At 39.5% G+C, this 24,861-nt stretch overlaps 1 protein-coding gene across 2 annotated transcripts; it reads right to left on the bottom strand.

Annotated features, from left to right (window-relative positions):
• Positions 1-3,670: 3,670 nt before the first annotated feature.
• On the bottom strand, positions 3,671-15,104 carry ssrp1a (structure specific recognition protein 1a). Of its 2 annotated transcripts, none has more exons than XM_077532706.1 (18): positions 15,014-15,104; positions 14,352-14,430; positions 13,619-13,804; positions 10,207-10,312; positions 9,132-9,325; positions 8,960-9,060; positions 8,673-8,802; positions 8,432-8,535; positions 8,042-8,170; positions 7,733-7,954; positions 7,403-7,475; positions 6,592-6,724; positions 5,911-5,956; positions 5,698-5,833; positions 5,439-5,606; positions 4,631-4,728; positions 4,364-4,544; positions 3,671-4,070 (listed from the first exon to the last, which is right to left on the bottom strand). In XM_077532706.1, exons 2-18 carry the CDS (start codon positions 14,403-14,405, stop codon positions 4,005-4,007), a joined length of 2,127 nt encoding a protein of 708 aa, XP_077388832.1. In that variant the 5' UTR covers positions 14,406-14,430; positions 15,014-15,104; the 3' UTR covers positions 3,671-4,004. The 2 variants fall into 2 exon arrangements, with proteins under 2 accessions (XP_077388832.1, XP_077388834.1); XM_077532708.1 differs by lacking the exon at positions 15,014-15,104 and adding an exon at positions 14,602-14,753.
• Positions 15,105-24,861: the final 9,757 nt, after the last annotated feature.

Consider the following 24,861-nt stretch of genomic DNA (forward strand, 5'->3'; position numbering starts at 1 on the left):
TGCAGCAGGTCACTGTCGGGTACTGGCACTTTGGAATTGGATTCCCCCCCGAAAATGGCACAAGAGACCCCATATGTTATTTATTTATTCATTTATTTATTTATTCATTCATTCATTCAATTATTTGTTTATTTTTGCCTGGGCAAGTTTCTTGCTTTTGTTTTTCCTGTTGATCATCTTCAGATGAAACACCCACAGTGTGACCTTTAGAAAAATGACTTGACTTGACTTGAAAAGAAAATTCAAAATGGCGGACTTCCTAATAGGGATGGATGTAGCGATGAGTTGAGCGAGTTTGATGAAAGAAAAAGCTTGCCTTTTAATTTTCATCTTCAACATCTTCAGATAATCGGATAAAATCTCTAAGAGGAATTCTTCAAAATGTGAACGCTAAAAAAGGATAAAAATGAGACCAAATTTGAAAGAGAATTCAAAATGGCTGTCGCCAGAAATGTCTCCAAGCAAAACAAAACAAAACAAAAACAAAAAAAACAAAAAAATAAAATAAAAAAAGTCACCTAACCAAAAACATGAACAGTGAGCTATGCGTGAGTTGCAACCTGAACCGAATGAAATACAAATTTCGGATGGATCACTGCGGTGAAAACCAAACGCTCAAAATGTCATCATTAAACATCACTTGTAGCACTTCAAGAAGAGTACAGTAATGCGCAAGTACAAATAAAATTAATTGGATTCCAAGTGTGCCGGTCCTCACAAGGCTTCATTCTAAATGCATTGTAATGCATTACAAAGTGTAGCATTATTGACAATAATAGCGACATATGATACGACCACTTCGGCAGCATTAATGTTTGAGATAATGTAGTGACGCAATGACAGTGTACTGCGTGTATATGTGTGTGTGTGTGTGTGTTCATTTGGAGTGTGTCATTTCTTAAGTGCATCCATTATGTTTGTGGTCATTTCATTGTAATGCAATCCATGACCAAACACACGTTCAAGCATATAGAAGGTGCGGTCGAGATTAGACTTCCTGTTATAGACCCGGTGAAACCGATTACATTGATGCAAATAAGACGCCATTTGTTTTTATGCAAATGACGGTGAAATATGTTTTCGTTAGTAATGAGGCGAGCACTTGTCCTCGTTTAACTTCAGATCCATCATAGAACCATCTTCATGCGTACACGATCACGTGATGGAAAGACTGAATGGACATCAGTGAAACAACATAATAAAATGGCTCAAGTCTTGATGCAGTCGGGACAATACAAGTGAGATCGAATTAGGGCCTGAATTACAAATTTGAACTTGTAATTTTAGATGACTAAATAGCAATATGACAATAAAAACATGTTAATGCTACAATAATGTCATTATGAGACTATAGCTATAATATGAACATAGTCATACTTAGGGGTGTGAATTGCCTAGTACCTGACAATTCGATTCGTATCACGATTCACAGGTCACGATTCGATTCGATACCGATTAATCCCGATACGAATGGTCACGATTCGATACCGATTAATCCCGATACGAATTTATAAGTCGATTGTTGCGATTTTTTTTCATTCATATTTAGAAAATACTAATCAGTAAGCTTGTAGAGTGTAAGATTTATATGAAAATGTATTATTTATTTATCTGAAATTTCAGTCTTATAGAGGTTGTAATCTGTTTCATGTTTGAACAGCCATTAAAATAAAAATATTAAGGCTTAATGTGCCGTTCATATAACATTCTTCCATGCTCAAGGTGTGAATCCTAAAAAAAAAAAAAAAAAAAAAATAAAAATAAAAAAAAATAAAAAATAAAAAATCGATTCTGCCGATTATTGAATCGATTAGAGAATCGCGCGATGTAGTATCGCGATATATCGCCGAATCGATTTTTTTTTTTTAACACCCCTAGTCATACTGTAGACAGAAAAAAACGTATATTACAAAAATAAAGTTATGCTATGGAAAAAAAAGATGTGATATGAGAAAAATGTGTATCTACCTCAGAAAAATAGAAAATAAAAACTAAAAAATGTTCAAATTTTTGGGCCAGTGAAGTAACATTTCACACACGGACATCTATTTTTACTGCGACTCAAAAATGGAGAAGAATTGAACTTGAGGTGGTTAATTTTTTCCCACTGCATAAGGTGCAAAAACTCAAATATTGAAGTGGCTGAAAACAGCAATTACAGGTCAAGGAATATTGGAAAAGCCACAAATCGAGGTGGGGGCGGGGTTGATTTTTTTTTAAATCTTGATTTGACAAAAATACTGAAAATTGACAGCACTATTATTTTTGTATTTTAGGGTTGCACAAGAAATTGGATCAGTGCAAAAATGGAAGTTTTATTTACATTTTAGGTCTGCAAGAGAAATCTTAATGTTTGTATTGAAGATGTCCTGACACTATTTTATTTTTTAAAGCAACTTGAACATTTTCTGCATAAGAGAAAACCTTCCACACACATCAAGATTTCTCGTACCCACTCCCATGAGTGGACCAAACGAGTTCAATTAAAAAATGTATTTAAGGCCAACATGCTGCCCAGTCTTACAACATTCCCTATGGACTCACTTTATTCAATGTTAATCCCCATTATTTTTCATATCTTCTGAAATGATCCATGAAAATGGAGACCAGCGGAAGTGACAATGTGATAATGTGACAACGCGCAGCCAAACTGATGATGAATAGGAGGCCACTCAGAAATCCGCCAACAGGAAGCGGAGGAAGCGCAACTCATCACGGAAATTGGAGAGAGCGGTGGGGAGGCCAACCACACAAGGCGGGGAGTGTCTGCATTTTAAAAACCAAACCTCTTGAACCTCCAATGAAGCCGCCTTTTAACAAACCTCCGTGTACTTAGGCATCATCAGGCTCCCGTTTGAAACCAAACCATCTCCACCACCGGCGGCGTTGCCGGCCGACTTCCCGCCGTTAGAGCACACTCTCGCAAACCGCCTGCCTGGTTAATTCGGCCTGATGCACGAGGCCACACTGCAAAGGAATCCCGCGGGATGGTTTTCAAATGGGAGGAACTACATTAAGAGCTTTTTGTGATGGAGGAAAGGGCATCGCAAGATGTCAATTATCAGGGTGCACCATTTAATGTGGGTTATCATTTAAGAGCTGCTCTCGGAAAAAGTGAAGAATATCGGGAAGGAGGGCGGGAGTCCCAAATGTGGCAGAAAAGCCCAAATGGGTTTGTGTTAACTTTGGAAAGAATGCAAAATGACCGCCAGTCATCCATTTTCGAAAGCGCTTTGTACGCATTGGGGTCACGGCTGAGACTGAGCATACTTCGGCTGGCTTGGGAAAAAGGCTGTATTGAGAGTTGTTTGGAATATTTTGGTCATTTAGCGAAATGAAATTGAAAATGAAACGTTCACATTCTCATACGGTAGCAGAAAATTGAATATGGGCTGACAAGTGAAGATGTTTACGTTCTTATGTTGCCTTGTACAACAGGAACGTGCACGTGACCAAAGCCATCATGCTTACAGTACAAGCCCACATGGTACGAAAGCAGTTCATTTAGCCTCACAGAGCATGCGTGTTGACTGATTTGTAAGTTAAAGAGATTAGCTGTCATTTCCCACCATGCATCTAATTGACTTGAATTGAATTACACGCAACCACAAAACTACAATTCATCCTCAGAAAATTGATGATGGATGTACAGCTGCGGCTTACAACAAAATGTTTTTATGAAAAATTGTTTGTTTTTATTCAAGCCTGGAACTATGACAATGAAAATTGAACTAAAACTGCACCGTTAAGTGCTGCAAAACTACAATAAGCATCCACATGGAACGACAAAGCGAGGGGAAAAAAAAAAAAAAAAAAAAAAATCAACCCCAAAAATGCCAACACTTTTCTTTGAGGAAAAATCTGCAAGGTGGGGAATCGGGCACATTGAAAGCAAAACTTACAACTCTGCTGATTTGGTTTGTTTTCAGTCCGGTTGTGAGAAACGAACATAAAGAGTGTAAACGACGTTTGGTCCTTTGAGTGAGTGATATTTTTGTGTAAGTTTAGTCGGATTCTTGCTCTGAGCTTGCAGGTGTGGACGCAGCCTCCTCTTCCTCCTCTTCTGATTCCTGGTTCAAAAACAAATGTTAACGAATGTCAGCGGCATTGAAAGCAGAAAGCACCAGTATGTTTTATAATGAAAAAAGTGCTTATGCATATTAACAGGCCAAGTTGCGGTCTGCTTTCCCGGATTTTGTTGTTTTCATGGACGGTAACATTCGCCAGAAGCGATTTGGAATTTGAGATGGCGAAGATGTTGTGCAGTGATTTGGTTTTCGACCGCAGATGTTGCCGTGAAAGAAAGCCACAGATGAAGCGGGTAAGATAATGCATGTCGTCATTGACGCTCATATATATCCACCTTCTTCTTCTTCTTCTTCTTCTTGGACTTGCTCTTGCGGTCCGAGTCGGACGAGCTCTCGCTGGTCTCGATGAACTCTTTGCTCTTGAAGCTCTCGTTGCCGCCGCCGCGTTCCCTCTCCTTGTCTCCGGACGACTTCCGCTTCTTGTCGTCCTTTTTGCCTCCAGACTTCTTGGAATCCCTGAAGGGAGCGAGGCGGTTTCAGATGAGGAGACATTAAAGAGAGTAGCTTGACCGACGTAAGTCTTGTGAGGTTATGAGTATTACCTCTTGGATATGGAAGAATCTCCTCCACCTCTTTCCTTGTATTCTTTCTTTGCAATGTCGTATTCTCTCTTGGCTTCTCCCGCCTTCGATTCCCACTCCTGAAGAAAGGAAAACATCGTTACTAGAGGTCAAAAAAAAAAAAAAAAAAAAGGAGAATGTGATGTCAATATAGTTCAACATGATAGGGCTGCAGCTATCAAGTATTTCAAGAATACTCTACCTCTGATCTCACTGATTAGTAAGTTTTTTCAGAGATTAATTAATTGATTGTGTTCCCCTCTACTGATATTACGAATTCTTTGTTGTGGCCCGACTTTATTTATCTTCATATTAGTAATAGTAACCTATAATGCATAATACTTATTTGTTGAAAAATATATATATATATATATATATAAAAAGAAGGGAAAAGTAATTAAAAAAAAAATTTATCACAACTTTGAAGGGGAAAAATACAATTAGATTTTCCAAAATGATTCAGCCCTAAATAATACTATTAAAAAAAGAAAATTACTTAAAACCTCCAACCACCTTTGTTCAGTCCATATTTATTATTAAGATTTGTTTTTGTGTTTTATTGTCATTAACAGCTGCAGTGTGAGCCGGCAAGATCGGCAAATAAAGCTTTCTGACTTGAATTATATGAACCACAACAATGTTTTGCTTGGTATTATTAATTAAGAGGGGTTACAGTATTTTGTGAGCAACCCCAGTTTGGCTTTGACTTTCCTAGATTGAAACAGAAAATAAAGGAAAAAAAAAAAAAAAAAAAAAAGTTGTCCTATCTTTTGTCCTCCTCATCCCTCACCTCTTTCTCATCCTTGCCCAGCTGCCTCCACATTTCTCCGGCCTTCTTGGAGATCTCTGTGACGGAGATTCCGGGGTTCTCCGACTTGATTCTCTCCCGGCTGGAATTGAGCCACAGCATGTAGGCGCTCATCGGCCTCTTGGGGCCACCTTTGTCTTTCTGCTTCTTCTGTGGTTGGACCAAAAAAAAAAAAAAGGTTACCGTTGCCGTTAAATGAGCGCCAACACATTTTGCAGCATTCCAACTTCCTGCTTCCCACCTCTTTGCGTGGCTTCCTTTCTTTTTTCTCCTTCACCACTTTGGGCTTTGAGACTTTTTGCTTCTTCTTTGAACTGTCCTCCTCACTCTCGTCATCTTCCTCATTGCTGTCGCTGGCCGACGCCTTGCTGTCGTACCTGATGGAGGAGGGCAAAGTGTTATGTCCGCGTGGTGAACGGCGAAATGTGCTTCCAGGAGTCGAGGTTTCCCTTACTCCTCTGCAATGTCGTCATCCTCCTCGCCAGGGTTGAAAGACTCATCTAAAGAAAGAAAAGGGAAACAAAAGCCAAAGTCTAACAATGTTCGAAAATAAAAAGGTCAAACTCAAGGCCTGGGTCATTTCATAATGACAAACCAAATGCAGGGGAATTGACCTAATATGACAGAGTGCTTATTGACTCATTCATTCCCAGCCATTTTCTCTGAAGCAACCCCCTTCACTCCCAATGTTTTACTGGATTTTGAGTGATTTTGCAAGGCCCACAGAATATTGTGTTCTAGTGCTATAACAACATGGAACCTACCAAAAGAAAGATTAAAGTCTTGTCTTTCATCAGGAAAAAAAGTATATTTATATCAGTTTCTGTTTTGCAGCAATTAGCATTAGAATATAGCTAAGTTTCATCATTATTATTTATTATTAAAACAATGGGTAAAAGAGCTTTTTGCAACATGGCCATGGCCTCTTATACTCTGCTGCCACCTGCTGGCCGTTTGTGTAATAACTACCATACCGAATATGAACCAAAATGTACAACTTACAACCAAGGTACCCACTAAATCTCGATCTTCGGCATACAATTACACCCCACCCACCAGTATACATTTGTGTTGTCACTGTTGACCGCATGGCCTGTAATGAAAACAAATCCTCCGCCGGCGCTCGTCAGCTCACCGCTGCCGCTGTCGGAATCGTCGCTGTCGTTGCCCTCCTCTCTGATTTTGCCCTCGGCCTTCATGCGCTCCAAGTAGGCGTCGTGCTTGTCCTCGTCAGAGTCGCTGTACTCGTCGATCTTGCCTTTCATGCCCTGCAAGCACGGTACTTGGTGAGAAAATGTCTACAAGAGTTTAAAAAAAAATAAAAAATAAAAATAAAAAAAAATAGGACTTCCTACACAATCCACCATTCTCAGGTAGATGTTTCTGTGCCCAACGGTTCGAGTTCCAAAGAGGCATGTGCGTTCAATGAGCTTAATTCTGTTACAATTATGTTCTTCAGCAAAAACGTCAAATTATTTTTGAACTTGCTACCATTTATGAATAAAAACAGTAACAATGTTTGTGTCTGTATGTGTTAGTGCTGCCCCCGACCACAGTTGTGTTATTGCACACCAAAAGCCCCGCCAGGCCACAAATCTACACAATGCAAACACACACAGTTATCTGTCATGTCACACACCTGCACCCGCCACGTTCCCGTCAATGTTAGCCAAAAATCACTGCTTGAAATATTGCCAATCCAAAACAAACGCTCACATCACACCCAACCCAAATGTAAATCAACAATACGGGGCTGGATATTGGGCAGCACGCCATGCAAGCGCAAATCACGGCAACCACGAGACGAACATACGCACCTTCTTCTACACAGGTACAAGCACACGCGCACAAGTACAAGGAGAAGGGAGGGCAACAAATGTCATTAAGTGGGATGGATTATGGCTGACAAAAATGGCGTCTTGACTGAGCGAGGGCGACCGTGTTACCTCTTTGAAACCTCTGTTCTTGATGTTGAGCTTCTTGGCGTTGACAAAGTCAAACAGTTTGCCGTACTCTTCCCTGCAGGGGGGATGGAAGAATATGGTGGAACATGAACATCAGGTTAGGATTGATGTTAAGTTAGGAATATTTGGCTTTAAGGTGACATTTTAGGATGAACCACTTTTATGTCCAATTTTAAAGGTTGAAGTGGATTTCAGGTCTTGCCTGAAATTTCACTCAAAAGCTCAGGTGCGTAGTGTATCTTATTGAAAGTGTTTGCTATTTTTGAATGACTGAAATCCATGAATAACCCATAAAGGACGAGACTGTGTCACCTCTCAATGTTGCTGAAGGTGTACTGGTTGCCCTGCTTGGTCTCGATCTCAAAATCGAAGGAACGAGTCGTGGTGGTGCCTCGGGCGAAGTTGACGCAGGAGATCTCCTCGAAGCGCAGGTGCACGGGGGGCTTGTGGACGTAGATGAAGCCCCGCTCCAGCGGATAGAGGAGGCCCGAGGTTGCCTTGTAGGAGCACGTGATGCACTGAGCACCCGAGTGGCTGAGCAGGAGGTGGCAAAAGGGAACATTATTAACTTAAGATCCCAAAAAAAGATGTGACCATATGAGTGCGTGTTTCGGGGCGTACCCCTGGAAGTTTCCGGGCACTGTGATCTTCCTGTTAACCAGGGCCTTCATCACCCTACTGACCAGCTCATAGAGAGATCCCGACATGTTCTTACTCAGTTTGCCGTCAAAGCGGTGCTCCACATCATCCCTGAAGAAAAAATAGTGTCAACCATGAGAATTGTGCTGCCCCCTAGTGGAAAAAAGTCTTTACAACAGTTATGTGCACTGAGAGCCAAAAAGTAGCCTCATATAGCAAACGTGTCACTTGAAATGTAAATAGAAATAGATTAGAATTTCAAAAAAAAAAAGAAACGTGTAATTGGCACTTGGGCCTGCAGTGTAAATCAAGCAATACAGGATTTGTAATTTCCAGTAGTACAAGACAGTTACTTGCAGCAAATAAACTCACTCGCTCATGTTGAGGGAGAGGCTGATGTTCTCCTCTTTGGAGAAGAGAAGAATCAGGAAGTGGTATCGCGTCTGGCCCTGCTTGATGGGAGGATCCAGACTAATCTACGCAAGAAAAAAAAAAAAAAAGAAAAAAGAAAGAGGCGGCAGGTGAGCATACGTGACATTCACACACAAATGTAAAAAAATATTCCAGTGGGGGCACAATTAGGTTAGGACATGAAAGCTTTAGGCTCACTCACCACAAAGAACATCTGCCTCTGGTCCTTGTGTGGCAGCAGGAACAGGCGAAGGACGGTAGTGTAGGGAATCTTGTAGTCAAAGGTTTTACCGTGGAGGTGAAGGAAGGTTGGGTAGATGCGGATGTCGTATCTGATAAATACAAAATGTGTTCAATAGAGATTAGAAGCCTCAGTGCAGGCATTAAAAGCCACATTATATTTTTTTGTATGACAAATGAAGAGTCAAGTCATTTGTAGAATGAAGAACAGACCGGGCCAAATGTTCCCTTCTGATGTGGGTAGTTTACCTTCCTCTGGGCGTAAGACACTGTAGCTCCTTGAAAATACACACGGCATCTCCCGTGGCCTGGATCACATCCGCCTTTGATAAAATATTCTGGGCGAAGGCCTGAAGAGAGGAAAACGTGAGATTGCGGCACTGTCCTTACCGAGGAAGCGGCGGAGGAAACGCCGTCTCACCTCCACGGGGTCTTGCCGCTCGTCTGCCTGGCCGGGAGGGACGTAGAAGCGGACCTCCATGAGCGAGACTTCGGCGTCGTCGTTCTGGTGGAACTCCAGGGTGACTTCATTCTTGCCCGTGGCGCATTGTGAGACGTTGGATAGCGGGACCTCGAAGGCTGTGGTGTCGTTCACGTCAAACGATAACAGCGGCCCTGCGGTGGAGGGAAAACGTGGTAAACATAAGACAATCGGCCTCTTTTCATGCGTCAAAAAGGGATAATAGATATATATATTTTTTTTCTTTTCTTAATTCTGGGGTACCCCTACTGTGATGTTAAATGCACAAAAGGCAAAGTACAAGTTTGATGGCATTAAACAACCTATAATGTAAACATTTCCTGAAAATGTAATATAATTTGCATTTAACAAAAAATGCAATAAAACCCAATAATGTCATCATCTCAACAATCGTGTAAACATTTTTACAGATAATGTAATATTTTATACCATTATTGGGGAATTATTACATTTTCAGGTGGGTCTTGGACTGATAATATAATACTCGACAGCTAATGTAATATACAGTATATGTTAATTTACAATCAAAAGTTCTAAATTTTGTGTTTTGAGACTCTGTTATATTCATTTATAGCAAAAATTGGAGCGTTAAAGTTTTGGTGTTGAATGTTTTAAAGTTGATTTCAACCCCCGAAATGTATTTTATAACACTGTCAGATATAAATGGGGGGTCAGTGTTGGAGTTATTTGATAGAGTTGATTTATTTGATCCAAGCAAGCTTTGCCCACTTGATTAGAACTGCTGCCGCAAAGACTTCTGGGATATATGACATAACGTAATAAGGTATTACGGTATTGGTGAAGGTATAAGTGAAGTTATTGGTGAACTTATTACATTTTTGATCGAGTTAAATGAAAATTTTTATTACATTACATTATCAGGGGTTACATGTCAACTTCACTTACTTGCATGTCCACACAAATTAAACATGATTCAATTTAGACTGTGACCTGTGTTATGAGACTCAAAACACTGCAAAATCTATGAGAGCTGATTAGCATGTTGTGTTTTTACCAGAGAACTTGGCCGTTCCCCAGTTCCAGCCCTTCACACACATGTCCTTCTCCGTTAGCTCCACGCTGTAGTTTGCTTTGAAGAACTCCGAGATCTTCTCAAAGTCCTGATGCAAACAAACATAAAGAATTTGTAGTTAGAAAAACCCTGTAGTGATGCATGGGTCAAAGCTGACGGGTGGGGGGTAATGGAAGAAGGCTCAGGGGGCTAATTAAATTGACGCCGTTAAAACGCCGCCTATCGTTCAGGCCTCCCAGGACCACAGGAGGTGAACATAATCCATCTAACTACTTTTTCGTCCTCCTCTCAACACTGCCGCTGACAGACATCGTTTATTTAGATTGCAGGCTGGTTTACCACCACACAACACACACACACACACACACACACACACACACCCAGGCACTGTCCTCGTCACATGTGGAAGTGATTGTGGCACGCACGGAAGAACAGAATGAGACTCTGTGGGAAAGAGAGTTTACACACCTGGATATGTGCCTGTCTGCGTGCCCATTACTGCTAATTAGAGCTCACATAATCAGTGTGTATATATGCGTGTGCGCGAGTCTCATCAGTCCGTCTGTTAACGGCGATCAAGATATTGTTTAAAAGGACAGCACGTGTTTTAGCGGCGAGCGTTTTCTTCGACTGTAACGCCACCGTGTCGTCACCGTTGTTGTTGTCTAGACACGTCTTACAACAAACACACACAGCTCAGTCCAGAGTAGCCATGTCGTCTACTGATACAATTATGATCTTCAAACAACCAACATTTACCAATTCACCAATGCAGGTTAGCGCCGCCAAACAGTGCGTTACCATGACCTGAGTCTTATTTAACTCTCCAAGTAGTAAGTACCACTTCATGACCAACATTAAATTAAAGTAGCATCATAGGACATACATTGTACCTAAATAAACGAGTTTAACAACACAACAGCTTTTAAATATTAAACCAAAAAATGTTCTTTACAATAATACGTTGTCTATTCCCCTGTAGTCTGAACACGACATTATGATTAATATTGCATTTGTGGAATATGAACTAAGCAGCAAAATCCAACCGCTTATTATCCATCTCAGGGGCGGCGGCCATTTTACCACTTGCCGTTACCTGAAATGACTTCACAGTTGCTCAGGTAACAACCGATCACGGCTCACCTGTTTTCTGAGTTTAGGCATGACATTCTCAAGCTGAGCCGTGATTGGTCATTACCTGAGCTCTGAGCAACTGTGACATCATTTTCAGTCGCCAGCAAGTGGCAAAATGGCCTCCACCGAGATGGATAAAAATGGGTGGATTTCTCTACTTTATTATTCATATTTCATATTAATAAGAATAGTGCTTAGACTAGTGGGGCTGCACAGTACATAATTGTAATGAACATTTTTGGTTTGACTTCCCCTATAAATGCAAATGTACTAACAAGTTAAATATAATGAGACTTGTACAAACATTTAATTCCTTAATGCAAACAAAGTGCCAACTCTTGGGATTAAAAAAACGTAAATGTTAAAAAACGTGAACATTTTTGACTATTTCAATGCGAGCTTGGTCCTCAAGAGAGCCGCTCCCAGGCACACATTCAACATCTCGCTAAGGTTACGACACATGAGTGTCGACACAGCCGGAGGCTAAACTAGCAGTCATTGACCAATTACCGACATCGGCTGAGGGATACTAAACAATGACATCACACTCCGCTGCTCAGCGACGCGAGGATTTATCTCCCGAAAAGTGGTCTGATTAACCCCAGGAGACGCCGCTCACGCCACCTCGGGTTATACCAGAATCTTCTTTCCACTCGTTTCCTGGCAACCTGACAATCTCCGTGCACGCACGGCAGCGAGGGAGAGGGAAAAGAAAAACACACAGGAAGATAAAAACAAAACTTTTTTCCCCTCCTCGGCAGTCTCAGCCAAATTGTTTCAGTGAACTGATATAAACACTGACTTACATGAGCCCATGATTACACTGTTTATGCAGCACATGTGTGAACGCTGCGTTCGCTCATTAATCCTATTAGGGCCTGACACACACACGCACACACGCACACACGCAGACTTTTCAACAACTAGTTCACATGGGGGCAGCACAGTGGCGCTTTGGTTTGCACTGCTGCCTTAAAACAAGAATTCTAGGCTGGAATCTCAGCAAGGTGTTACCTGCTAATTTGCTGTTCATAGCTGTTTGCTCTCCACTTTAACGAGGCTACAGCCGAACTTATGTGAAGTGTGCTGTACATCGAAGCACTTTTTCTGCTGTTTGGTGACAACATTAGCTTAGCGATTAGCATTGGCTTTGGCTCTCTCTTGCTCAATGTTGCATGCTTTGCTGCTCCTCTTCCATCTTTCATGAAAATGATGATTACAATCAGTGTAGCTTATTTGCCACTATTGAGGCAAGGAGCATTCACTTTTTAAGGAGAGGATCCGTACCATAGGAGGGTAATGTTTAGTTGCGTCAGCGAGCAAACGAAGCGTGTAGCTTGTGCTTTAGTGTGGCGCGTTCCACGCAATTCGCGAGCAGCAGTTACTAGTTCTGATTGGTAAGCTTGGCGAGAGAGGAGGGAGACGGTGTTTATGTGTGAGATAGTTAAAACAGATCTGGGTGGAGCGCTGAAAAAAAAAAAAAAAAGCTTTGGTGATGATGCTGCCTGGAACTGTGATTTCAATCAGAAAATGATCAATTGTTCTGCCCTACTTAGTATCGGTATGTTGCGCAACCCCAATTACGAGCAAGCTTCAGATATGCCGCTGCTCGAGGGAAGTACAAAAAAAAATAGCAACAGTTGCTGATGCACTTCCACCTGCTTATTGAATGGGATGAAATTTGAATACTTAAAAAAAAAATACAAAATGAAAGCTTTCACAGAGCATGGATGAGACTACCATTGAACTAACTGCACGGTAAACGACTGACTCCAGGCTCCTTAAACATAAAGCATGACTTTCAGCTTACACGATTAAACTAGTTTATTGCTTTTGTAAATTATAGCTGATAGTTTTCTTTTAATATTCATAATATAAAATACAGTGTTATTTAAATTCTTGAAAAGTAAAAAAGTATAGCAGTCTTTTTGGGGCTTGTATGTGCCAGACCTGTGACTAACAGGTTCCCCAGAATCACCCCAAAAAGATGAGAGGTATGAAATTAATGGATGGCTTTTGATTATTTACAGAGAACCTATCTAAATATAGTACTTTTAAATAATGCCCCTCTCTGGTTTTTCATCCCAGATTCATTAACACTGCACTAGACAAGCACGCCTGGGTCTCTTGCCAAAGTAAGGTAACATTTATTTCTTGGAAACATTTTCCAAGAGAGGAAACTATGCCAAGCATTAACACAAAACCAGCTGTCGGCCCAATCCTGTATGTAGATGATGTGCATGCGTAATTGGACCCTCACCGTGTCCCTGAAGCCGTCGTATTTGTAGATGTGTCCGGCGCTGGTGCTCAGCTTGATTCCGTGACCTAAACACACGCGTCGCCACTGAGCCAGGCTAAGTTCCCCCGCGGGAATGCTGTCCACCTTCCCCGTCTTGCTGCTCTTGTACACCACATTCTGCTTGCTGAAGCGCAGCCGACCATCATTCTGCAGGGAAAACAAAAAGCGCAGGGCTGCTTTGAAAAATTATTCACCAATGTTGAAAAACATGTACGTGACTCATTGAGCCAATTTTAGCAGTAAAAAGTTAATATTTTGTCCATAATGAATTTGATAACTTCATAATTTTACCTGTACAATTAATAACGTTAAAAAAAATATATATATCCACTTGCTGTCGACTTAAGATGACATCACCTGTGCTGAGGAAGTAGGTAACGACCAATCATGGCTCACCTCTTTTCTGGGTTTGGACAGCAAATTGAGCCGATTGATCGTTACCCACTTCCTCAGCACAGGTTATGTCATCTTCAGTTGTCACCAAGTGAAAATGTTCGTATTTTAAGGTATTAAATTGTTCATGAAAAGTAATTAAGTTACCAAATTCATTCTGGGCAAAATATTAACTTTATTGCTGCTTTTCTATTAGACGGATCTTTGGTGCAATGTTCAAATCAGTTCTGGTATTCTTCCATTGCTGCACAGAATATGTCCGTCCATTCGAATGAGAAGAGACTTTTAATAGGGGACTTACCCAGGAGCCTTTGATTTCCTGGTAAATCTCGTTGAACTCCAGTGTGTCCCCCATCTCGGCTACAGCCTGCTGATGCTCTCTGCAGACATACAAATGGAAAATGAGTAACCACACAAAACGTTGTTTTCAGAGTTCAGACATGTTCAGAGTTAGATAACACTAAAACAGACTGCAATAGTAACGAGGGAGGTAGAATATTGTCCACAAAACACTCGGTAGTATCGACTCTGTAAATATCCTTGTTTCTTACCAGTTTTGGCCACCGCACCCTCTTACTCCGCGAATAGTTTCACGTGAAGCTCTGTTTCCGAGCAACGTTATAGTATCGCTGCGACATTAACAATATAGCTAAGCTAACTTGAATGCCACGAGGTGGGCTTGTTTTACTTCACATCGTTGCCTTGCGATGAGACAGCAGGCGGCCGCATGTTGATTCAAACAAAACAGGATTCAGCACCGCCCATCTATGCACGTTATGTTTAACATCGAGCGCTCCAACCGAGCCAGGCCGGCGTGTAAGGAAACAAAGTGATGTTATGCTGAATTAAATTTAAAATGTAAGCGGAATAAAGAGATATACAAAACGCGCCTTGTTGCTTACAGATATTATAGGCTTCTCTACAGTTGACCATTCACGGAAAGTGTAAAAACGTAAGTCCTACTGTCAATGTGATGAGAAGGTCCGCCTGTTTCCCGCGTGTAGCATCTGGCGCTAACCCTCCATCACAGGAAGAACTTAGAGGACGTTCTCTATTACTTCCGGTAGTACGATGGAACGTGCTGTGAAACTATACATTAGATTGCGATACAAATACCTATTGTTTTTAGAGTAAATGACCATATTTGACCGAGAAATATGATTACGTAAATTATTTTAAAGTCTTTTTTTGTTTTTAAATTGACTTATGGTCTAGTTATGCAGTTGTGATTATGTACCACTAGATGTCACTAAACTAAATCTAATGTAAATAGATCATTGCCACGTTCAGGTAGTTGAAGACGTTCCACATACTAAACAATTAAAAAGTATTATTATTATTATTATTATTATTATTATTATTATTATTATTATTATTATTATTATTATTATAATTATTATTATTAATTTTGTTTAACAAATCACGAAATTCTGCATCTCGAATAGTGATGGAGAAATTAAGTCAAAGAAGTGTGCAAATTCGAGCTAGTTATACAGCGGAGTATCAAATAAAAGACATTTTAACTCAGGATTTACATCATGCCGGTATTTGGGATATTTACACATTAAATACAGGGAGGACATTCAAACACCATAACTTTATAAAAAAATATAAGCAGGAAACAAGGAAAACCAGAGGACGTCATATGCACCAAAAACAATTAATTTTTTTGTTGTACCAAAAACATGCATCTTCTCAAGTTGTTTCCTTCCTAATATTTGCATAAACTCCCTGACACATTAAGTATGTTGCTTTTTGGGAGGTCTGCGTAGGGGCTGGATTGTTTTCCAGCATGATTATAATCAGTGCGCATAATTTGTCCATTTAGCTACGCGCTGCAATACAAACCGGGCAGCGCTTGAACGCACTTTGGGAATATATATCCTTGAGTTTACTGCATGGGATGGGAGTATTTGAGGCCTCACCGGGGGCACAGTTTGCATTTCATTGAGATTTAGATGAATAAGACCTACAAAAACACTCGTGTAAAAAAAATAAATAATAATTATATTATAAGGGCCTAAGGACTAGAGGCATCGAAGAAAAGAACCTTAGAAATGTAAAAATATTTAAAACAAAACAAAACAAAAAATAAACAAAAAACCGTGTTATTTCCCCACATTCACTTTTTACTGCATTGATTTCCAACCATTCATGTGCTGCTATGATCAAATTGCACTTAACTGGCCCGAAAGTTCTTATTTATACAATATACTATATTTGTTTATTGATGTTGGCTAACTATCTTCCATTACACGTAAAAAGAAGCAGAAGGCCTATCTGCTTTTGTGACATGTTTGTGGTTTTCTTTGAGAATTAACATATGTGCTTTGGATCGGTAAAGGTTTGGAAAACAGCTGTTTTAGAGTATCTTAATTAAGTGTTGTTGTTTATGTTCTCTGTAATGTTTATTTGCTATTTCATAATTTATTGTGGTTTTTTTTTAATGTGCCTTTTAATGATAGATTGATAGAACTGAAAATTAATGACTATGGTTGTGCTCTTGCTCCAATGTGATCTGAAGTTCCGATCGTGCGTAAAAGTCTTCATCTCATTGGATTAATGCTCCCAAATATTTTAAAGCAGATTAAATAAGTGGAGGATGTAATAAAAGGGCGCGGAGACATCAAACGGCCACAAGTCAGCGTGCGTGGAGGCTGATGATGACGAGTGCGTGCGTGGAGACGGAGATGAGTTGAGACAAGTCCCGTGGTTCCGAGACGAGCAGTGATGCGTCAAGCCGGTGAATCAGCCGTAAGGATTACAAAGGAAGAAGAAGTAGAAGAAAGTCGGGATTCATGGATGGAAAAGAGGGGAAGAAAGGAGGAGAAGAACGAGGAGGGAGGAGGAGGAGGAAGAAGAAGAAGAGGAGGATACAAAAAGCCCTCGTCGCCTCGGAAAGTGTCACACGGATCACAGAAGTCCAAGCAGAGGCTCCATCCTGAAGCGCAGCTTCTTCAGGGCATCTAACATCACCTGTTTATGGACACCGTCGCCGTTTGCAAACTTTGCTCCAGAAGAGAGGAATTAAAAAAAGAGAGAGAGAGAGAGAGGGGAAGAGCACACCTTGAACGGCTCCACAGATGATTGATGAACTTCTGAGCACTGAAGGAAAATAAAAGGATTTGGAGAAAGGAAAATGACGTTTTGCACAGGTAAGTACAGAACTGAAACCATTATTTAAAAATTGTTTTTTTGAAAAATGTCTTTCTTATTTTAAATATATAATATTAGATCAATAAGAACTTGCTCCATACAAAAATAAGTGTTCATTTTGTTGTGTTCTCTAGCGTTTGCGTAATAATTGAGTATAAGTCATTTTTGAAAGTTTTCCCAAAACAATAAAAAACATAACAAATTCACCAAAGAAGAAGTACTCCAGCCATCACCATTAAACCTTTGTGGAAAAAAATGACCATGGAGGAATAAGAATCTACACAGACATAAAGAAAATCACACAATTTTTAGCAAGCAAATTGGTATTTTAATTGCTATTGTAAACGAGATTTACAGGCAATTATGTTGTTGGGCAAACAATAGTTGTGAAATATTAAATTTAAAGTGTTATATAGATTACAGTGATAAATATTTCTTTGTGTATAAAAGCTAACTGTACCACATACTAAATAATCTAAAAATTAAAACTACAAAAAGGAAAATGGTCAAAATTTGTTCAACGTTGTCAACAAATTAATTTTCTCTTGGAATTAAAATTTTAAATATATAATTAAGTAAACATACACCAGACAATGAGCAATAATTTATCGTATGCATATCAAGGAGAAGATAAGGTTAATTTATTACTTGTGAATAATCATTAAAATGATACATAGTAAAAGAAACCCAAAGGTTTCGGGTTCACAGCACACTTTAAGCGCCTGTCTCGTTAGCTGTCACTTATATGTGCAAGTGCATGATTCATGTTAGTCACACACACACATGTGCGCGCGCACACACCAAAACACACTGATTCCCATTCCCTTTTAAACAAGAAGTCTGTCCTCCGGCGATTAAACAAACACAACGGGCATAAACACAAAATGTATTATTGTGATGGTTGAGCGGTTGACACACACGCACACACATGCGCACACGAAACAAAGAACAATTGAAAGATTGTGGAGAGAGGTGGGGATCATGATGCTATTTGATTGGCCTGCATAGATTTCAAGCAGCATCAGAGGGGTTAATTCCAAGCAGACTCCCCACTGACACAAGTTCACAGCACCCACAGGGGAAGAGAACAGCGGGAAGAAGTGGGGGGATCATATAAAATGAGTCGGTCACGCTTTGAACAGTTACACATGCTGTTTACATTTTTGCCAAATTAACATGGCCCCTCGGCGTAGAAAAAAAAAAAAAAAAAAAACTCACCACAGCCCCCCCTTTCAAATCCTCTCCTTCCCCTCTGTCTGTCCTGCAACACTGCTGCAAATCAACATAGAGTATACTACAAATGCTAAGTAGTCGTCACATGCGAACATGCGTCGAAACTGTGAATTTATTACGACAATACAGAAGGAGGATTTTACTGAACAGCTATAGGAGTCAACTGCTTTCGCAATTTGATAGACGTATGACACATTAAAGTGACTATAACTCAGTTGGTAGTAAAAATGTCAAAGGAAGACATTCTTGCGGATGATGTTCTCAATTAACAAATTCATTGTTTTCCTTTAGAATGCAGCAAAAGGGCACAAACAGGGAAAAACATACTGAATTCTTTCTTCCAAAACATTGTAGTTACGTTTCAAAAAACAACATGAAGAAATTGAGCTTTACATTCTAAATGTGTGTAATTACTTCTCCTTTAAATCCATAGTCACAACAATTTGCACATACAGTGGTACCTCTACTTACAAAATTAATTGGTTCTGGAAGAAAGTTCTTAAGTAGAAAAATTTGTAAGTAGAGACGCATTTTCCATGTAAATGCCCTAATCCGTTCCAAGCTTCCCAAAATTCAGACATAAATGTTTTATAAAGCATGAAAATGCATCAAAACATGTAACAAATAAATGTTACAATTAGGTTATTGCACAATAAATGAGAGTTGTGCATAACGTAAAAACAAAAACAAAGAATAGAGTAAAGAATAAAAATTATGGTCATTTACCTTTTTAACTGCTGTCCTCATCGTTTTTTTGCCCTCTTTGGTTCATGTTCTCGCTCAGAAGTGTTTTGTTTGCCTGGTGTTTTGTAAAGAACGGATCCAAGATTTTTTTTTTTTTTTTTTTTTTTTAAATGTCCAAGGCAAACATCATCATAGTGAACGATCGCCCGACTGGTGAACACTTTTTTGGGTGATTCTTTCCAACAAATTCCCAGACTTGATGGCAACTTCAGGTACGGCGAGGCATCTTTTTCCAAAAAAGGCCCGTCTCGTTGTAATTAAAAACTTACTGTGCAACGTAGCCTTTATCAATCACCAATTGTATGAATTTTTGCACAAATGCGTCGGCCGTTAGTTAATACATTTACGTAAAACAATCTGAACACCTCATGGCCCGAGTGGCGAATGACGAGGATGCTACATAGATAGAGCTAAGTATGCTAAGTTAATAACCATTGGCAGAGCAGCTGTAAGTATGTTGTATTCGGGGAAACTCTGGGAGCTGCGAGTAGCAGCCCATACTGTATTTTTACCTTTCTTCTCCTGAAACTTCTTTTGCAACAAGAGGCAATATTTTCCTGTTGAGGAGTTTCGCAACTTGAAAATTTCGTATGAAGGGACGTTCGTAAGTAGAGGTACCACTGTATTCAGACAGTCTCACAAAGCAGGGGTGGTGAACTATGGGACAATTGTCCAATTATAAAAACAAATGCACCTCAGACGGGCTGTTATAAAAACTCCAAAACCATGTAACCCACAAATGCGCATAATAAAATATGCTTGATGTCTGCATCATTTCTCTACTAAATTTAGGACGTTATAAAAAAAAGGTACGAGAAAAGTTGCCCACCCGTAATTTAAAAAAGGTGGTTGGTGATGGGGGGTGTCTGAAAAAGAGGAAGCAAGGAATGAAAGATGAGGATGAAGGCAACAAGTGGAGCCAATTAGTGAAAGGAAAACAGAGTGAAGGCAATTAGACCGAAGCTTTAGCCAAGTTTCACTTTCCACTTGAGATTTTGGAACAAATCCGGAGGAGGGAAATGCAGAAACTGACAGGTTGTATGAATAAAAGTGACTCGCATAGATTAGGGTGGGCGGCGCAGTCAAAAGTACAAAACAACACAGATGCTCATGTTTGACAGCACGTTTTAAAACGTACTGATGTTCAGACCCTGGTTGGGAATCCAGTGTGGGAGCGTGGACCAAAATGTATGTGACGACACACTGGTTTGGTTATACGGATTATTCAGCCTGTGTGTGTGCGTGTGCGTGCGCGGATTTGCACTGCCCTGGATGCATATGTGTGTGTCTATGCCTGCTCGTTTGTGTGTGTTGAGTTAGTGAAGGAATGCGCGTTTGATTGGCTACAGGCTGCACATAAATCTGGCCTCTAACTGTACACATACACACAGCACTGACCCTGACCCCTAACTGTCACCCGCACTAACCCTTCCGATGGCCTCATGTGTGATGTTAAATTAGCCTTTGAAACAACAACAACACACTCAGGTGCCATGGCACGACCTTAGAATTGTTCTCGTAACCATGACAACCAGCCTATGACATCGCACTGAAGTATAACCAAGTTCTAAAAACGAGTCCTCGTGGGATTTGTGTGGCTGAATTTGTGTTTTGACGTTGCAGATATGAATACGGTGCGAACTCAAAGAAAAACGAGCTCGAGGTTGTTTTCTCACAGGTGTTTTTTCATGCTACAGTTTCAGATGAAGTGTGACCGGCGAGGTTAAATGCGGAGCCAAGTCACATGCGAGGTGAATTTGAGACGTTGTTCTGTCTGGAGAACTCGTGGGTGTTCAATTCAAACCGCAATGGCACACATGTTATCTTTTCATTCAATGTATCACCACCCATTTGCATGTTTTATTTCTACTCTAAAAGAATATAAACCATCAGAGAAGATTATTTATAATGTCATTTATAATTACATCAGTAATTCCCAAACACCGCTATTATCCTATCTATACCTGCAACATATGCAGAACTATTAAATGATCTTTCTCTAGATGGCAGCAGGTAAAATTAGCCTGTGTATCCACTATCCATCCTTATTTAAGTATATTTTGTGTCATTTTATTTGGTTTAATCTGCTTTAAAAATAAAACACATACACCTAAAAAAAATATTATTATTATTTTTTTAGTTTATATATAGTGATATTTTTATTTTTTTGAACAATTGGCTGTGTGCTGCCCGAGCACCTGAATTTCCACTCTGTGGATCATTAAAGTGTTGACTTATTTACTTATACATTTTTGTATGCAGGTGTACCGTGACATTTTTTCTAATGTAGCATATAAAATATGTGCCTTGGCTCAGTAAGGTTTGGGAAACTCTGAACTCTATGCTAAAATTCCTCAAGAAGTTAAATGTGACTGCCAAAACAAAGAAATGAACAGAGGACGATAAAAAAACGGTTAAAACATCAATAAAATAAAATAAAATAAAATAAAATAAAATAAAATAAAATAAAATAAAATAAAATAAAATAAAATGAATAAAATGAATAAAAACAGCAATCTCGGCAATGTAGCTCGAGTTGTCACTTGCATGTCGTTAATTTGAAAATCTATTTTTTTAATGACACAAATATGTAATAATATTTACTTTTTAAATCGCTACAATGTTATTTTATACCAGTAGTGTCCAAACTATGGCTCGTGGGCCATTTGTGGCCCGTCATCCATGTTTTAGCGGCGCACAGCATATTCTAAAAATGGCATCTGCTAATAAATGAGTTGTTTACAATTACACACATCACATTTCTGTTCATAACACTGTGGTGAATAAAGATGATTATTTTTTATAAGCAAATATCTGCTCTGCGTCAAGGTCAAAATTGCAAAAATATATAAATGATTCCCGAGTACCTGCTTTAAAAGTGGTCATTTTACAACAGAATGCTCCTGTTTTTGTTCTGATTTAACTTTGTAGATCTTTTTTTTTCATGTGGCAGTTTAAAAAAATAAATAAATAAAAAAAACACTTGCTTGATCGACTGATTTTGATGTGCTATATAAATTAAAGTGGAAACATTTGAAAGTGGCCGTTGCATCCTTCGATTTTCTGGATGTGAACATTCCTGATAGCTGTCATCCAACGTATGAAACAGAAATATAGACACAAACATACAGTATGGTACAATGTTACAGTAAACAGCATTGAAGTGAGTGAAAGTTACCCATATTTGCCTTTTAATAGTGATGTTTATTACCTTTCGGTGGAGGTATGATATCATTTCATCGCCTTTGATCAAACTGAGGAAAACTTTTATAGAAATGATGCGAGAGAACAATCTCAGATGTCCTTAAAAAGGGGCCACACATTTTCTTCTTGAACATGTTGAGTGATGGCCCTGCTTCAATGGGGGTGCTTCAAATGAGGTCAAGGATGATAAAAGTCCAAAGATAATCACTGGTGATGTGCGCTAGCATTAGTCGGTTTGATTGTTTGCCGTTCAGCATTCGCATGATCACGACTTCAAACGCGGCTTCCTCTTTCACTAATGGTTTCTTTCATTTGGAGAAATCAACACGACAAGTCTGGAAGAAATTATTTAAAGACGTGTCTGCTGTCAATGGTGGAATCAGTCAACGTTAGCTCACACTGGGTTAGTAACTATTTACACATAATCCGGTGAAGGGAGATCATTTTGAAAAGACTGAAATATGTTGTTGCTCCTTCTGTTTCTATTTCTAAACATTTAGTACATGTACAAAGTTCAACATCATGAGCTAGAAGACGATGATTCTCGTGTTTCACATTTAATACAGAGTCGGGATTCAGTAGCGGAATGAATGTGGGTGACCTGCTTCAAAAGGCTGTTAGCGCTCTTATGGAGCAATTTCCGTGTCTCCCTAACTTCATGTCCCTGCCAGCTCTCTTCTTCTTGCATTCCACCAAATGGGGAATGTCTGAAGTTTGCCACCTCCGACGATGATGACATCCAAACTAGTAAGTTTTAAAACACTCTATGGATGACATAGAGTATTATTATTATTTAAGACCACTGGATTGAATGCAGTAAATGGCAACATCCTTTATACATTCTCAAACAAAACACTACTTATCAATGATTTTTATTTTATTTATTTTTTAAACGCATGGATGTCATGTGAGGTTGCACACTGTAATATTTCTGACTAATATGAAGCATGTAATGCAACATATGCCAAGATTTTATAAGAAACTATTTACATCTGTGGAGCAGTTATTCAAGAAGTGTTGCAGAAGTACCATGAGTTGCAAGCGGGCCCATTGTAATATTCTTTAGGAATAAAATCTTTTTTTTTCCTTAACACTTTTAGGCCTACTACTAGCATGTAGAGTAGTTTTCCTGGTATGTTGCCTACTCAAGTGGTCATATTTTTTCCCCCCATATTTTTCAGTTCAGTTTGTTTATTGAACATATAAACCAGCAACAGACCTCCTGAAATTAAAATTAAAATATTTAAAAGAAAAGTATATTTTATACATACAAGTTTATTATTAAGCACAGCTTACATGTTCAAAATATGAAAAAAAAAGACCACTGAAAATAGTCCGGTCATGTGCGAACAATGTGGGGACGCTCGTGTGTTGCTGTAATGCAGCCGTCCCACAGAGAATGTTTTGGTCTCAACGGTGCCCTGAAACGAAGGTGCTCCCACTCTACACCAGGTACATGCATGCAGCCTCAAGCCTGCGGCGCTCACCTTGAAGTCTGGTCCAACGCCAGCTCTAATGAAGTCACTCATTATAACATTATATAACAACAACACGGAGGTGGGTTTTACGGTATGTCAGTTATGTCGCTCACACAAAAACAATTTAACCGCAGCGGAGAAGGATACGCCGTAAAATCAAAAATCATCATAATGATGATGGATGGAACACTTTGTGTACCTTCCTCTGTATGGGACCGTTTCCAAGCTAGTTTTTTCCTCTGTGAAAGTGCCCCATTTTGTGCCATCATGTGTGGATGCTAATGGATGTTCCACAGGAGGAAGCTCCACGTGCCCTGATGGCCTTCACATGTGGCACAAAGATGCTTATTGCTCCAAACAGGTGATAAGGTGTTGTGGCATGAGGCCATCTGAACAGGTTCTGCTGGCTGACAGGGGTTGTTGCAGTTGACTAAATTTAAGGTGCGTGTGCGTGTGGGAGCGGCCCGGGACTACAGAAGAGTTTTCCAAAATACTCCATGGAGACGCTTTGATGTGGGCGACCGGAGGCTTGACGGGTACTGTTACAAGTCATCAGCCCTCATTAGAAATGTTGCCGCGTGTAGTTCTTCAGCAGGCTAATTGCAAGATTTTCATATCCATCACTCAATTTGTCGAAAGCAGCGGTTGTCAAAGTTTTTTCCACCTCGAAAAAAAAAAGAGCTTAACTCTCCGAATAGGTTACCATGAACAAGAGTAAAATCCAGTTGGCCTAATTGTTCATCAAAAACAATATATGATGGACTCTTAAAAAAAATATATATTTATAATAATAATAATAATAATAATAATAATAATAATAATAATAATAATAATAATAATAATAATAATAATAATAATAATAATAATTGTACTTTTGTAAGTAAATGTAACATTATGCACGGTTGGAACCTTAACACTACGATTAAATATGGTAAAATGCAAAAAAAAAAAAATAATTAATTAAAATGTTTTGTATTGGACATGAAAAGTTATGAA

Source organism: Festucalex cinctus, chromosome 9 (assembly GCF_051991245.1).
Source record: "Festucalex cinctus isolate MCC-2025b chromosome 9, RoL_Fcin_1.0, whole genome shotgun sequence".
Lineage (NCBI taxonomy): Eukaryota > Metazoa > Chordata > Actinopteri > Syngnathiformes > Syngnathidae > Festucalex > Festucalex cinctus.